At 38.4% G+C, this 17,481-nt stretch overlaps 1 protein-coding gene across 1 annotated transcript in view; it reads right to left on the bottom strand.

Moving 5' to 3' along the window:
* Nucleotides 1-17,267, bottom strand: part of LOC136343964 (transcription factor Sox-3-like) — a 30,334-nt gene extending 13,067 nt beyond the window's left edge. The window contains exons 1-3 of the mRNA XM_066290986.1: nucleotides 17,035-17,267; nucleotides 11,111-11,352; nucleotides 3,911-4,105 (exon numbers count right to left, since the gene is read on the bottom strand). Of these exons, the coding sequence (XP_066147083.1) occupies nucleotides 3,911-4,105; nucleotides 11,111-11,339 (424 nt within the window). The 5' untranslated portion in view covers nucleotides 11,340-11,352; nucleotides 17,035-17,267. The remainder of the gene's footprint in view (nucleotides 1-3,910; nucleotides 4,106-11,110; nucleotides 11,353-17,034) is intronic.
* Nucleotides 17,268-17,481: the final 214 nt, after the last annotated feature.

Raw genomic sequence — 17,481 nt, forward strand, 5'->3', positions numbered from 1 at the left:
TAGTGCAGAAAAATGCCTAGTTGAGATGTGTCATGCTTGCAAATTGCTGAGCTAATCGCTGAAGAATGCAAATCCGATGAAAGTGTAAGGGAATTTGGAGAGCAATGTCAATATACCTTTGACTGGAACATTTCGCTAGGACTCATATGAAGGATCCGACTAGAGTGTCAGGGGCGCGCCTTCCGTCGCGACGTCCGAGTTTCTGGACGCGACGCATGCAGGGTGTCCCGTTTGAAGCTGCCGATTTAAGGTCGCTCAACAACGGCACGTCGCGTGAAAAAGAGCTTCGAATGGAAGCTGTCCGGTGAAGAGGGACACACGTCGTCAGAGCAGGGAGTTATAGCCAAAACGTCATTTCGAGGGCAACATTCTTTTTCGAACGGCAACCCTGCATTCCTTTTACGGGTCCCGTTAGACCTCCACGACACGGATATCTTTCATTTAAACAATTTTTCCTTAGACACCTTACAGCAAAGCCGCTCTTGATTTTCGACCGATTTTCGAGATAGTCAAAACATTGATTTTTTTTCTAAAATAGTTTTGCTACGAATATTCCGTGCAAAACTCACAGCAGTCCTTCCATTCAATCAAGAAAAAACTACTTCTATAAAAAATAGAATTTTTTTTTTTTTAATTTGGCAAATTAGTTTAAAATCTTGACCTGAGGAACTTATGGGAGCAAATGTCCAAAGTAGTGTCCTTCCTGCTTCAAACGCGTCCCAACTCTTATTCGAAAAGACCTGTTTACTCTGCGGAATAACTCCTCGTTTATCAATTTGACACGCATTTTCAATGCTGCTTTTCGTGTCGACTGCAGTTGCTGGTACTTCTGCAAAAACTTTGCTCTTTGAAGAACCCCAAAGGAAAAAATCTGGCGAAGCCAGATCGGGCGACCTAAGAGGCCAGTTCGCTGGACCGCCCTGTCCGGTCTATCGATCTGAATACGTTTCATCCAGAAATTCACGAAACATTCTAGAAAAATGGGCCGTCATACTAATACCACATCACCCGTCTAATTGAAAGTAGAACGTTTTCTATCAATTCCGGAAGATTATGACGCAAGGAATTGTGGTACATTTCTCCATTCAAGTTTCTTCAATGATGGAAGGTCCAATTAAGGATTCCCCAATAATACCGCACAATACATTCATCAACCGTGGTCTTTGATGTCCAACTTCTCTAAGCCTGTATGGGTTTACAGCACTCCAAAAATGCAGATTATGGCGATTCACTGCATCATGGTCTAATGAATGTGGATTCGTCCGAATACAAAACGTTGGAGAAGAAATTTGCATTTTGATTTAATTGCTGCCTTGGCCAATTACAAATATAGACTCGGTTTTCAATGGTAATTCTATGGAGTTTCTGACGTAAAGAAATGTGGTGAGGACAGTATTTATTCATCTTCAAAATTCTTCGGACACTTGTCTTTGATATTCCCGAACCAGCAGCAATTTGACGACAACTTTTATATGGAGATCGAAGGCAACAGCTGCAAGAACTGCTATTTGATGGCCTTCATGTATTGCACTTCGGAAGCGATTGCGGTTTTTTGTTGAAAACATTTTCGGTTCTTTGAAATTTTAAATGACACTAGTGAAAGTCGTTCAATGGGGAGCTCTTTCGTCCAAAAAATCTTTCAGCATAAATTTCTATTGCCCGACTAACACTTCTTCAAGCCTCTCCATAAATAAAATTCATTTCAAATTTTTCATCCAAAGTGCAGCGACCCATTTCAATTATTGAATTTTCAAATGAAAATAATAATTTTTGAATAATTTCACATAAAACACTTAGATTGACTATCGGAAAAAGAATATCGATTTCCTGCAGATCCCGTTATGAGGCAGACTCTATCAAGAGGAAATTTAACAAATTTTTTTTCATAGAAATATTTTTTTTTTTTTTTGAATTGGTAGAAGGATTTTTACGAATTTTGAACAGAATATGCATTGCAAAACTTTCTTAGAAAAAAAATGCAATTATTTCGACTATTTCAAAGATTGGACAATAATCAAGGATAACACTGCAGCAAAACACCTAAGAAAAAAATTGTTCAATTAAGGGATGCTCATTTTTTTGGAGGTCTACAGGAATCTGTAAAAAATACGAGTTTGCCGTTTGGGAAAAAAATTGCCCTTAAAATGGCGTTTTGGCTAAAATTGACTACCTTCATAACATGTCCCCCTATTTACCGGAAAACTTTGATTTGAATTTTTGTTATGCAACATACCGCTTTCGAGTAACGTTCAATCACAGCCTTAAATGGGACGCCCTGTATATCTAAGATTTACTGATGGACAAATTAAACATCCTCGATATTTGCTTTTTAAAATCGACTTTGCTCAACCATCCTTCTAAGCAGGCCGCCTCACCTTTTCCCATCAAACTCTCGCAGAGCACGGTGACTCACTTTACATGTCGCATTTTCAAGCACTATCTCAAATGAGTAATATTCAAATTTACGAATATTACCAAATAATTGCAATTAACAGTATCAACAATAACAATAAATGATCACATTCTTGTGTTGTGTCCAAAAATGACATAGGAAATAAGGAAAATTCCCTCGCATTGCCTCTAATGCCACGCTAGTTATAACAGCTAAATATCAGATCTTTACTTATGGTTCTTGGATTTCTTTCCTTCGCTTAAATCTTCATTTTTTTTTTCAAATCTCTAAAATGTACTTTAAAAATCTGTAGACGTTCGATCACTCGTTCAAGTCACACTTGGAACTTCATTCGGGTAAATTCCTATACAGTTCCAAAACTAAGGTTGATGAATCCAGTTTACGCTCGAAACACCAGGTAGCTCAATCCTGGCACTATTTTATGCAAAATGTTCTTTCGAAAATTCTCAAAAGTCCCTTCGGTATTTACGTGATTTCGAACTCATTGAAATCGGTTCAAGAGAATTGATATACACATTTAAAATTTTGATGGACTTTAATTATTAAATTTCAAAATTAATAACGAAAATCCATCAAAAAACTCGTAGAGAATTTTCGTTATAATAGAATCCGGCTTTCAATAAATTTCGCTTTTAAAACCGATTATTTCAATTTTATTTCCATAGCTTTTACACATATGGCAGCATATCATATAAGCATTGTGAAAACTGAGGCAACAATGGCTCAAAAGGCGGGTACGTATAATATTAAAATCCTATTTTGGGACTGAATTAAAAACAGACCCTCACATAAAAAGGGTTTTTGTGTCGCTTTATATCTGGAATTAGTTTTGGAGCAGTGTTTTCGAATTGGAAATTTAATGGAAATTATTATCTACTTCAAATATAAATTTCGATTATCGCAATTATGAAATTCACTTCCATCGCCCGTGGAGTTCGTTCGATTAATTATTAATTAGAACGCTGCAGTATCATCATAAAAGACAGATTGGTAGAAGATGCGGTACCTAAGCCAGCGTTAGTCCACAATTTTAACCCACATTGACCGTACCGTAAACATACCAATATGAATACCCATTGATGCATCTCTAAATAAACGCCAAGGTACTTCACACAACCATTAGTGAACCATTACAATCGTCATTCGCGAATAATTATTCTTATTGCCCATTTAGATAATTAATTAGGTGAAACGACAAAAACTCAATATGGAAAATTGCTTTCCAAACAAAAACGCTGTTTTATGTTTTGTCGTGTTGAAGTCCGCCCATCTCTCACTTAAAATAATTAAATCGCATAAAAATTCCACCTTATTTTCAATGCTCTTATCAGCATTTTTATCTAACGAGGCATAAAACTTAAGAGCCTCCAAAAACCCTACACCCTCACACAATGGGCGGGCTACTGCACGCAGGAAACAATTGTAGTAATACTTTCACCCAATGAAATGCCCCATAAGTGATAAAATTTTCACTAGCTTAGATCGATGAGGGCTTACCTGCCCTAAGGGCGTCCATTGGCACTGACGGATATGGTATGGAATAAGGATAACCCTCCTTCCTTAGAGTTTTCGGCTTCCTACGAGGGCGATACTTGTAGTCTGGATGCTCTTTCATGTGCATCGCCCTAAGACGCTTGGCTTCGTCAATAAAGGGCCGTTTCTCGTCCTCGGTTAGAAGTTTCCATTCGGCACCTGAAAATCAAAAATCGAATATCTAATATGGGATATTGAAATTCCTCGTTGAAACGGCTATCATTGTTGGTTCTGGTAAAGGGCAGATTTTATCTGCGATACAAAAGGGCGAGAGACAAAAAATTGGCGTTAAATATAGGAATTGCAGCAAGGCGTCTCCAAGGAACAGCCAATCGCTTGCTTCATTGTCTCGCCAATGGGAAAACACTGGCAAATATCAAGTTATAATGGATCGATCCGGGAAATGCCGGTGCTCCATGTTTTTCTTAACGACCTTATTATGTAAGTACTGGGTTTGAAATAAAGGGAAAATATTGCCACGATTTCGATTATGAATTTTCGCTTTGAATGACTGATTTTGATGGATTCAAAGTCCCTGGAAATCGGTTTCGTTCAATTTCCAGGGATTTTCCCGAGAGATTTCTTAACAACTACAAGCGATTTAATGTTCGAATATTTCCTGGGAAATATCTTTCCCTCTCTTTCTCGCATGGCATGGAGAAGTCTTTAAACGTGATTCTCGTTTTTTTTTGCGCAATTTTCGATAATTTTCAGGCGACATGTATGTTGAGATATTCGGAAATTTGCAACGGGCGAGCCCCTGCCCGAGTTTCGTAAAAGCAACACCCTGTACGTTAATGGCACTCAGGTTTCCTGCATCTGGGCAACGTTTTTTCCGTTCGGCAAGCCAGTCAAGAACAAGGGAACATTTTTTTATTGGAAGTAATTTTTATGTATGTGATTCACATTAAATAAAAATCAAATTGAGTTAAATCTCAACGAAAACAAACTAGAAAATTCAACCCGATTCCATTAACAGTAATCAAGACAAATTGAATTCCGTTTACTCACCATCAGCTGGACAATCCGAGATAAAACTAATTTGCCGCACAATGGTTCATTAGGGCCCAAACAAACACTCCGAAATAACCGTCTGTCTCTGTTATTCCAACCAGGCATCCACGGTGGAAAAAAATTAAAAAATACATTTCAACCCAACTGAACGTAGAAGAAAACACCGAGTGCATACAAAAACACTCGAAATTCCATATAAGCGTGAAACGGCAGCTGTAGACTGTCACTTGTCCATCATATACGGGGCCGTAGATGATCTGAATATGGTTTTGAATAAAACATGAGGCTCCCCACTACATAAACAGTGGTAGCACAATGTGTTATGATATGCCTTTAATGCCGTTTTAGGGGTGGAAATCTATTTAAAAATGACGTTTACAGGATACATATGTGTGGCGGCCATTGATATGTTAAAGGGGTCCTTTGTGCCGTTTTAAAATTTATATTGTTATTTTATTAGGTCCGCAACTTCATTTGGAGAAGGAGTTTTTAGGGGCTTTGTGCTTTAGACGGGCGCGTTTTCGCCATTGTGTCTTCCTATGCTAATATGTACATCATGGGATTACGGTTTCGCAATATTGTTCTTCCTATTGTTTCGGGTTAATTTCATTTTGACAATGCACGTGAAGTTGGGTGATAATGGGACTTGTAAGGAGAAGGAGCACGATGAACAGGTTGTGGAGATGCCCCTAAAACCAGTCGAGTTTTCCAATCACGTTTTATTTATTCAACCTCCGGCTGCAAAAATTTTTAATTTTTTTAATGCAAAAAGCTTTATTTTCGCAATATTTTAATGTAGAACAGTCAAATTTTGAAAAAATACATCTTTTATGGATTTATTTAATTGGGTAAACCTTGATGGGACGGTAAGAAAACATTTCTTACATACAAATGCACTATTCGCTGAAAGTTCCACTACTTTCAACATTTTAACACGATTTTTATAATTTCCTAAATCTTCCTAATTCTCAAGGGGCGTCGACTATACAAATTCTTTTAAAGTCTCCCAGAACAAAAGTCACATTTATTTAAATCTGGTGATCGTGGTGGCCAGTGTTGAGAGCAGTTACAGTCGTGACCTATCTGAGCTCCTTCCGTGAAGAGCCTCATCGAGGTAAATCTCCAGTCTTTGATTTCCTTAAGTTGCGAATTTATTTATTTGCAGGAGGCAGAGAGTACATGCGGCCTTCGCAAAATTTCAAAATGCACATTTTATTTGTTGATAGCCAGCAATCATCCAAAAATGTGATTTTTTGGTTTTGTTTGGATGACGCACATATCAGCGTATTCCAATTCTGTTTTCACTTAACTCACGTTAATAATCATATCACTTACAGAAACCACTAATAGGATGTGCAATATCTAGCAGAAAATCCAGAATGTGTCACCTAATTACTAAATACTACCGTGTTGTGGTTAATTATCGATCATTCAGTAGATGTCCAGTACGCCTCTGATTTCAATTGCCCCAAGTTGCAATTCCTTTTATTAAAAGAGACACTAAAGAGTTGCGCCCTGTAGAATATCACGGTTTCTAGGAATGTTCAAAAAATGTAGGGGATTGGGTTAAATTTCGAGAGATGGAAAAAGTTACTTTGTCGCACTTATGCGATTACGACGCAAAGACCTAACTTTACAGTAGGGAGTGCGGTAAATTATTTCCCGTTGTTCTCTGTGGGTTTTCCATTAATTTAATTGTCCAAACTGCACTTTCCGTGGGAACAACTCAAAACGAAGACGACAGTCTCCAGCAAAAGGTTAAGTTTAGCAAACGGTTACTAAAATCTGGCACGTACTTATGAAACTGAAGAAATGAATGAATCTACCTGTAGATCGAGATCCTTTACCTCAGTAGGAAAGACCGAAGAATTCCATTAATTTTAACATTAAAATTACCTAAACGAACACTTTGGCACAACAATTTCCAGGGTCGCGATGAAGGCTGCTCTCAGATGCCATATATTCTTTGAAGGTTAGATCAGGATAGATACGTGCAAATGAGATAAATATCTGAGCATCTCCGGCAGACCATACGTGACCGATTGGTGAAAAGGCGGGTTGAGATATATGTACATGTGAGAAGTATGTGGAAAATAAGACGAGGCCCAAAATGGAGCTCTGATTGCCCTTCACCGACAACGGGTCTGAAATAACTTGTTCATTTAATACACCTTGATCGTCGTCACTTAAAAAAGTCACGAAAAAAGTAACAGTATCATGCCCCAGTTTAACATTTTCTAAGACCAACAGTAGAACGTCATGATTAGGCGTATCGAATGCCCGAGAGTAATAAGAAGCAGAACTAAGGCGATTAGCATACTCTTTTCAGTGGCCCTGAAGATGTCCTCGGTTGGGTGCACCTGCGGCGTGGTTCTTTTCTAAAACTACACTGACTCTCCGGTACTCATCCCCCAATATCGTTGTCAGTTAAATACTTTACTGTTTGCAATTTTTAAGGTCATAAATTATAATTAAACCATTGGAGAAAATTCTACGAATTTTGGATATGTCCATTATCGACAAGCGAATCGAATGATTTTCTCAGAATTTTTACATCAGCCTCTTTAATCAACTAATCCCAATGATGTCACAAGAGACTATCCTCCCGTGCTAAGAAGCGTCCCACATTGCAGTGGACGCACAATCCAATGGTGGGCAGGGCCGTTATTGATGGTTTCATGCTAGTTGGCGTTCACCCGACGTCTGTAGGTAATTAAAAGATCAAGAAGTAATTTGAAGAAACAGCAGAATTCAATAGCGGCATTGAATTGTATTGTTTCCCAGTATTTAAAAATTTATTTGCTTTTGCTTGTCTTCTTTCCAGAAATGCTATCCACGAAGCGATTTGCGTCCGCAATTTAGTAAAAAAAAAATATATATATATATATATATAATTCACTTTTAATCCAGCATTTAATCAACTTATTAAATTCAAAAATATTTAATAAGATCTAAAAGGCAATCCTTATAAAGCTCGTCCAATCAGTCTTGTATTTTTCGCGTCTCGAAACGTTGGTCTTGGCGGTTTTAGTCTTGTCCCTGCATTGCCAGTCTGGGTCTTGGTCTTCCATTTGGTGCAAAACCAAGACCGAGACTGCAAAACCGACCCCTTTGCTCATCACTAGTAGCAAGATTCCAAATCCGTGTTCGGTTCTGCAAATAAAAATGAACTGTGACTCAAATGAATCTCGTAGTGTCAATGTCACGTGTACGAGGTTTTATTGAGGAGCGTTCGGAGATTCAGAAAAAAAATGCGTCAAAGTGGGGGAGGTTCAGAAAACGTGAAAAAAACTGTGTAGATGGATGCATGAAAACGAAGAAAATTAATGCGAAAAACGGGAATATGAAAATGCAGGAAATGGTGTTGAAATTGAAGGAGAAGACGAGAAAATAATGAAACTGTGAAGAACGGGGGGAGAAATCATTTTCAACATTGCGTTATGTTGCAATGCATTACGTATGAGAGCGGTTTGATTCTAAAGATACTCGGGACATACAGAGTGTTATTTAGGTACGTGGGAAACTCCAAAGGGTGATTTTCTGAGTGATTCTAAAATGAGAAGTTTGTGTAAACGTAGATCCGGTATGCTTGGTTTCCGACGTATTGGGTGTTAAACTTTTTTGTTTTGCTAGTTTTTCCGTATGAATCTTAATAATCCTCTAACCGATCCTGTAGAAATTTGTCTGTATCATTTATGGTTATTATTGTTGTTTATTTGTTTAGATGCAATCTTAACAAAGTGTTTTTCCCATTTGATTTTTCATAAATTGTCGGCGTTACCCTTGTGTCACTAGCCAAAGAAGAAAAGCAATTTCTAGCTTAAAAACTCCTTTGTACTGCATTAAAAACTGTCACCAAGTTTCGACGTCGTATTAGTTTGCGTCTTCTTGTTTTTTGAGTTTTTAAAAAATATTTAATAACAAAAAAAGTTTAACACTTTGTATCTTGAAAACGGAGCGTTACTGGAGTATTTTTATATAAACTTTTCGCCTCAGAGTCATTCAACGAATGGCCCATTGAAGTTTGGTCACGTACTCAAACAACGCCCTGTATGTAACAGTAACGAAATCGCTATAATTTGCATTGTGACAATTGATTTTCACTCCAGTGTAAGAAAGAAATCATACTCACCTTCGTTTTAGTTTCGGGTTAGTTCAAGTTAGTGCATCTAACCTGAACTAACCTGGCGCGCGTCACATCTTTCGTATTTTTCAAACTTTTGGTAATCGCGTTGCACCGTTTCAGTTTACCGTTTCGCTGTAAAAACCTTCAGTTATACTGATATTACTTGCGATAATCATGAGGAATCGAGTTTCGCGACAGCTTCGTAAGCTTCTCGTGTGCTGGCTAACTTGACGACGAAAATCGAATAAAATTCCCGTTAAATGCCAATTGATTCTTCGACAACAAATTGTCTTTATTATTTACGTCAACTTTTAACAATCTCGTAGTAACAATCAGCCTCAAAACGGCTCAAAATAGATAAATGTTTCAAAAATATAAAGGCCCGTTACTCGACGTACTTAACGAAGCCTCACAACCACACAATAGTGATTCTGTGCCGAAGTAAGATAAAGCAATCAGAAAAGACAATCTCTTCGAAATTATGTAACTTGAAGCGTCTATTCTGCGAACAGAGAGGACAATGCGAAGTGAACAAAGCCTCCTAAAGAGACATCTCTTAGCCCATTGTTCAAATTGAATCTGTTTGTCCTTCGACAAAAGAACAGTTTGAACTGCAAACATATTGCTGAATAGGACGCTATCGCGGATTAACCAAGTTCTTTCCCGATTTAAGGACAAATTCCTTTTTTAAGTGAAGAAATATTTCCCAGGCTCGCTAATTGGCTAGAATAAACACTTTGAATAGATATTGTAACCTACATAGATAGGTAGATGCTCTAGTCTGAAAGAGGCGAAGCCAAACAAAGGGGGTTATCGTGTGGCGCCCTTGGGCAAACAAAAATATTTGACTTCTCGTTACCTGGATAAAAGGTCAAACATTTTACTAAAACATTAATAATGTCTCAAAACCAGGGTACTTCTTCTACGGTAGTTAACACCCTCACGATAATTTGGTGACAATGTTAGGAAATATGTAAACTGTGACCAGCTACTTGTTACACGTCTATGCGCAAACGAAAGTACATAAAAAATAATGTTGTTTACTCGGCTCTATCTTCGTCTGTGTAGTCTGTTTTTGAGTATTTGCTTTTACTGTAAATGTCAAATATTGAGCCATTCAATCTCTTATTGCGCCTCCATATTAGTTTTTTAAATTAACTGCTAGTGAATAAATACCATAGTCAATCACACTTCTTCATTCCTTTCTCCTATTTGTTCCTGAATGAATGTTTCCTTTTGTACCTCGTTTCAGAGGAACCACAAAGATGTGTTCTATTGTCGGAACCTGATGTTTTTGCCTTGCGGTACCATTTGAATTTATAAATAAACTTTGAATGGAACATGTTTGTTTACATGCCACAAGAATCCAGTACAAAAGCAGTATTTTTACAATGTGAATTCGTGCAGTTTTGCCTACTAAATTTAGAAAATACGAAAAATATGTTCAACGATGTTCATTGTCGCTCACCGCAAACGCAATATATCTTTGGAACATAATGAATATTCACAGTTCACAGTGGATATGTTTTTATGAATGGAAAAAAACTCAAGTGGAAAAACCGAGCAGCTCAACAATGTGGCTCAAAACACGGTATTAATAATGAACGTTATTGGTAATTATTTTGCAAATAAGTAATTTTTAGGCTAATGACCAGAAATGAATAAGCAGAATTTTTTTCACCTTCAGAGAAGTGAGAGGTAATTCTCTAAGATCTTTCCGAAGCTAAATATTCAGCAATATATCATTCGGTAATATCGCGGTGTAGCAATACTCCGGATAGTATTTTTTTCGGTGAGCTCTGTAACCCTCAAACCCTTAAAGGTTATCACATACGGATCCCTTTGCCCCAACGTTACACTGACGATTTCGGAAACATCACTAAAAATGTGCATTGACTGCATTACAAAGTTCAATATATTACGCGATTCAAGCTTGGTGAGAGCAAAACCAAATAATTACAAACTAGCGAAGCTGCATACAGAATTTGAGCTAAACCCGCTCGTAAACCAACTCAATTTCTTACCCAATCGTTTAGATATCTCTGAGTTGTGCATCTTGGGGTTTTCCTGCGCAATTTTTCTTCTCTGCAATCTGGACCATACCATAAACGCATTCATCGGCCTCTTGATGTGGTCTTCTGGCTTCTTGACCCCCTGAGAGCCCTGTAGGCTCTGAGGCATGCCAATGGGGGTGCCACCCAAGGAAGCCATTCTAGAGAATCCTTCTGCGGAATTGAAGCCTCCATCACACATCTGGCTCACGGACCTGAAATGTAAAATAAAGACTTTTAGGCCCGGTTTTACGGCCATGTCTCGCTATGTTTGTGACGTAATTTTACAAGAAATAGCAACAACAAATAGCCGGAGGATCTAAATTTATTACGGGACGTCGGCGAGCATCCTTTAAACTACAAATATGTCGTATTGCCTGACGTTAATTAGGATAACTCTTCGTAAACTATTTTTATCCGAGAATATTCTAAAGAATGAAACTCTTGAAAATATGTTGCTGAGAATGTCATCCATTCACACCACTAAATCTGTCACAACGTTGTGTTTAGCCGGGAGGAATTCAAACTTACTGCATATACCGGGGGGTCACTATGTCCACAATATTAATGCCCCCTTGGACAGGGGGTGAATTAAATGAATCAAAAACAAATGGTTGAAGTTATGTGACCGATAAAATGCCTCTATGCTAACCCTGAATATCATTGATTAGAGAATTAATTCGCCCATTCTTTCTCTATCCTTTGGCGAGTTGTTATTCTGGCGGGCACAAATCCGGAATTAAATTTGATGGGTTTTCTTTATACGTTCGCGCCTTTTCATATTCATAAGCAAAACCACAAAGGCCTTAAGCCTCAACCGGGAATAAGACAGACTTTATGTTTGCTTTTCATAAAGCCGTATTTACACAGCCCCTGTCACTTGCACGGGCGTTTTATGTTTATTTTCGTACGTTTTAATACGTGTAGGTTATTCTGCACCGAGTTCTATTACCATTTTACTATTGTTTAAAATCTCTGAGCTTTGTTTGCTTACCTGTCGACATTTTTTCTTATTTAAATTAGGCAGTAGTCGAGTGGATTTTCGAATGAGTAATCAATACGTTATAGTGAGATTTCGAGAGTGCGCCCACTTACAAGGTGCACGATGACGTCCACTCTTGACTTGTCCACTGAAGATGTCTTCATTTTAAATTCAAATTTTGCTAGCTATACTACAGTAGAAGAGCATTAAACAGATCAATTAAATTTTGTGTTGTGTACGCCTCTGGTGACAAAATAATTACAAATCCGAATCCCGGAGAGCCATAACCAATTAACACGAGACATTAAGTTACAACAATCTTGTAAACGTCCGACCGCAGTGGGAGGTTATGGTCCCAAAGAGCTCTTAAATGAGGGGCAAACAATCGTCTGAGAGTATAGAAAGTGGCTAGAAAAGGCTCTTTATTAGGTAGGCAATGTTTTCTACAAGATTATACAAAGGTCAACATGCTGTAAAAATACCTGTTGGGATCAGCTTGATCTGTAGGTTTCGATAATTTAACATGACATTTCATGATGCAGATTTTTCCGCAATACACCGATTCCCGAACTGTAATATCGGAAGATCATAGCTATGAGTCGTTATCAGCGTTTTGATGGGTCTTAAGGTCGCTGCTAAATGTAAACTTTCTTACGATTTTTTCTTAGATTTTTACCTGGGTATTGCCCCGTTTAGGGCTGCGAAGAGTGAAGCTTTCGCACGGTTCTCAAACAAATCTTCTGCGTGTTGAACTATGTTGAGTTGTGTGGCTAGGGAAGATTGATCAAAAAATCAGGCCAGTGGCGAAACTCGGAAGAAATATCTGGGAGTCAAAAAGGGAATCAGGGGAAAATTCAGGTTGTGTCACAATAAGAAACACAGCAAAAAATTTCTAAGGTCCCTTGGATATGTTCCAATTCTTATAGCTGGATGATCGGTCCGCATACGATTTGTCAGCTCTATCGGGAGAATGTCAGTAATCCAGATTGAACGGTAAATTCTCAGGTTTCTTTGGACCTATCTTCAATACGAATTTCTCCAACCAAATTTAATATTAAATAACAACAAAACGATAAATAATAATGATAATAACAAACTCTATGAGGATTTAACCAAGCTGCAGAAAATAGCTTGGTTAAACGCTCGTAGAGTTTGTTTCTCTAGAGAGAACGGTCTATCCCTGCGATAACGCAGCTGCTTTAGATTTTTTGGCCATTTCATATCGCCGAATTTTTAGCATTTCCACGTTTTTCACGGAATGAGGTGTTCATACGGAAAATCTCTCTGTGAAAACCGGACCGCGGATGCACTCTACAGCATTAGTTGGCCGCATATGTAAAGAAAACAAAACTGTGGAAAATTTCGATTTATTTCCCCTACAGGAGACCTGGCACTGTGGTGACGCAGTCACCATCAAGTTCTCGCTTAATTTCGTCAATTATATCTGGTTTACTTTGCGATTTTTTCTGCTCAATTTCATTCTCCACCTATTTGCAACAATCGATTGCACCCAACGAAATGGAGATTTGCCTAAAAATCTCCATTGTTGTATCTTGTTTCTATTATATTCATTGTGTCGAAGTACCATAAACTCCAAAGTTAATATATTTCGTCTCATGTTCCACACCCAAATTCTTTGAGTGGTCTCACGGATAAGATGTTCTTTATTCTTAGTGATAGTAACTTGGGCTAGAGAATAGGTTGTAAATTCGAAATTTGGAATTTCAAGGGGGCTCAATTCAAAACGTGAAATTTCAGCCATAAACTGGTATCTACCTATTTCGAAGGTCAGAGGAGAAATATGCTATTTCATTCTTTCTTGTGAAGAAGGTAGAATTTTTTTGTACCTACATATGTACAGTGGTAACTTCGCATGATTTCAGACGAGTTGTAGGCATTTTTTCAATATTAACCGAACGTGCATAGTTTGCTGATTTCCCTCAATGATGATTCAATTTTAGAGATAATTGCTGAGAAATGAAAGTTGCAAAGAACCTTTGGCAATACCGTATCCGGAATGTGCTTGCCACTGATATAGCTCTTGGGTGAGAGCTTCGTCCTCAGACCGTCAGTCCATTGCCGATACTCATTCGTCTCCTTTGCATATGTCAACAACGAGATTAAAGATTGTCCTAAAATGTTTCGTAGTCAAGAACAACGAGGGCGATTAGTTTTTGACTAGGCACCCTGTATATATATACACCAAGATATGCGAGAATGCCAAATTATGTACCATTGCATGCTGTCACGCGTCGTTAAAGTTCGCGTAATATCAGAATTCAGAAGCATGCTGGAATAAAATATATAATCGCATGTAAGCTTCCGTCCACCTATGTAATGAGGACGGTTATCATATAAGCCGTAGTTAAAGGACCAACAATGTATGGCTAACCATGTCCGAAAGCGCGAAAACCACGTTGCGCATTTAAGCGACAGTTCGTCATAATTATCATCAATCTACATACAAACTTGCACCCAGAAAGGTAAATGGAACGCACTTGGGATAAATTTAGTGAAACAGAATCAGAAAAAAACGAGATCAGCTGTCCGAATGCGGCCATTTTGGTAGCACCTGTTGTAAGCGTGATTGTAAATTCAGGGTCAATGAAAACGGTCCAGCTACACGGAATTGGTCGAAAGGTACCCAGCCCCCTTTAAATTTAAGTAATTCCTCCAAGGTCGATATTTAGCTCTGCGCCTTGTGAAGTAGCGGAACGAATTAAAAAGGTATATGTACAGACCCTGTAACCTAACTGTATCGTGGGGTTAGGAGTTACCCTCGTCGAGCTGGAGCCCGTGCTAAAATGCCTTGCTGGCAAATTGTCTTGTAGCAGCGCCAGAAAGTCATGAAGAGAGACCATAGAGTGTTATTGCTACATTAATGTAATGTTAATGCATAGTGTACTGAGCTCCGCGATTTAACAAAAAGTACGCTGCATATGAAGAGGTTGTTACCCGATTGCACGGAAGGTAGCAAACAGCCAAGGGAGTAAAAGATGCTTTATTTTTTGCACTTTGAAATGTGGGCATTCTTATCATTTTGATATAAATTAGAGTTAGGCCGTTAGAACTGCACACTATTTTCAGCTAAACTTAACTGAGAATAACATTAACCTGTAAGGGGTATAACTTTCTGAAAATTCCTTGCCTTAGTCGCCGAGGAAGGACAGTGTTTACCGTAAACCATGTTAACATTTAACTTCATGAAACCGACGTGTGAGTTTTTGTTCGGGAAACACGGATAAGACTTGATTACCTATGCTTAACCAAGATGTCAATCTTGAATGCATAAAAAGAAACTAAACGTGAAGAAATACCACTTTGAGTAATGGCTTACACAAGAGATGACATTAAAAAAATAGATGACAAATCATCGCTTACCGCAAATTAATCTTATAGATTGACGACATGGCTCATGTCAAAAACTATCATTACTCATTGACTGAGGAAAAATTGTCAGTACATTTCAAACATTTTACGTGTTCACCTCCCATTCATTTAAGTTCAGCTTCGTTTTCGTCCTTCTAATTATTTTTTTCGATTTTGATTAGGGTCACAGATTTGTCCTCGAAGCACCAATAAGAGCTTTTGACCGGACCCTTGATAAAGGGTGAATGTTATTCTCCGTGAGTTTTAACTGAGAATAATATGCTGTTCCGTCACTCCCACAACCCTTATTTGCGTGTGAAGCGTTAACCCCGGACGGATTAAAAGAAATAATAGGTAGTGTCGGTTCTCAAGAAATATCAATGATAAATGTTAAATAGACACCATTAAATCGATAAAATAAAAAATGATTAAGGTCGAAGATGGTTATGAAGATGCTGCAGAAGAGACCGCTAAGGCAATCAGAAAGTCAGAAAACGTCAAAACTGATACGCGAGGAATGACATATGAAGAGAGAGAAGGGCATTAAAATTATTCAGAAAATGTGTTCCTCCTACATTTTTTCTTTGGACAATCAAACGAACTGCATCAATCGTATCGGAAACGTACTCCATGCCGAAGGTTTCTTTTATCTCTAACGATAATTTGGGCACGTCAAAATACCAGAGCTTTTAGTCTTTCTAATAGGCAAAATGCAGCTTACAAGCTAGAAAAGTCCAAACTGCTCGTCAACAAAGCAAATTCCTACCGAATGTTTCTGATGATGGATATCTATCGATGAAGATAACGATATTTATACCAGCATTTCCATGTTGGTATACCTTTGAAAATCGTCCTACTTACAGGACAGCAGTCGCCTACCGGGCGATGAGCTCTCCATCAGTTAAGGGCCAGCAAAAAATTATGTGGATCGATTATTTGTGGTTAAAAATTCTGCTGTTGAGGGCGACGTGGTGTTATACTAATGCGGTAGATCGAATTGAGAAACCAGGTAGATCAACGATTTTTTTCAGACATACATTAATAATGGATGACTTAATCAAGCTATAGGAAGGATGTCTTTTCACGTGCCAATATCTTCACGCGACATTGGGTTAGAAGGGCGTTTGCAACAATGTTCTGGTAGCCATGCATAGGAACTGAAGAAGGTTGACGAACTGGGAAAGGAATTTTTGGAAAACTTCAAAAAATCCGTTTAATTTCCAACGTTTCTACCGTGCCACCAGCTATACCGCAAAACTGTCTCAAATGGAAGAATTTTTTGGAAAAGCCTTCCTCATAAATAAATAAAAAAGTCAAGCGCCGTTTTGCTCCACTTCAAGATTTGTTCCCCAACATATCATAAAACTGCTGGAACTGACACGATCATATTCTAAAAGTGTCTGGGGAAGTATCTCCATCTTAAGTGAAAATCGTTTGTAATTTCAATGCAAATAAAGGCGTAAGTGTAGGGAAACCTCCTCCCATCATCGCTTAATTGACAGCAGCGCATCATTTATTTACATCTAGTCAATATTTACTGTCATACCTAATGAAGTGGCCGCTCGAGGCCTGTCGCTGTAGATCCAGATCAATTTTGAGGCCTTTCTTCACACTCTTCGCACTAAACCGAACGGAAATTCACGCGCCGCGTGCACAGTCCACCAAAACTGTCCGCAATTGTCCCTTTCCAGTATAATTGCCAATAAAATGGAATACAATGGCACAACGGGCTCGAAAATACGTGCAAATCTCATCAACTTGCGGCACTCTGTGTGTAAATTGTCCTACTGCTAAAGGTGAGTTTATAGGGGGCATGCGCCTAGAAGAGCGGACATGTAGCACCAATGAGGACAGCGGGCGGAGCTCCACGCATTATCTCCGGACGTTATGCTCCGAGAACAGAACGGATCCGCCTAGCGATTGTCATGTTAATTTTTTGTCTCTTGTCCTTTTGTACAGGTGTTTTTGTATTGTATTTGCTTTTGAAGGTTTT

This window comes from Euwallacea fornicatus, chromosome 16 (assembly GCF_040115645.1).
Source record: "Euwallacea fornicatus isolate EFF26 chromosome 16, ASM4011564v1, whole genome shotgun sequence".
NCBI classification, from domain to species: domain Eukaryota; kingdom Metazoa; phylum Arthropoda; class Insecta; order Coleoptera; family Curculionidae; genus Euwallacea; species Euwallacea fornicatus.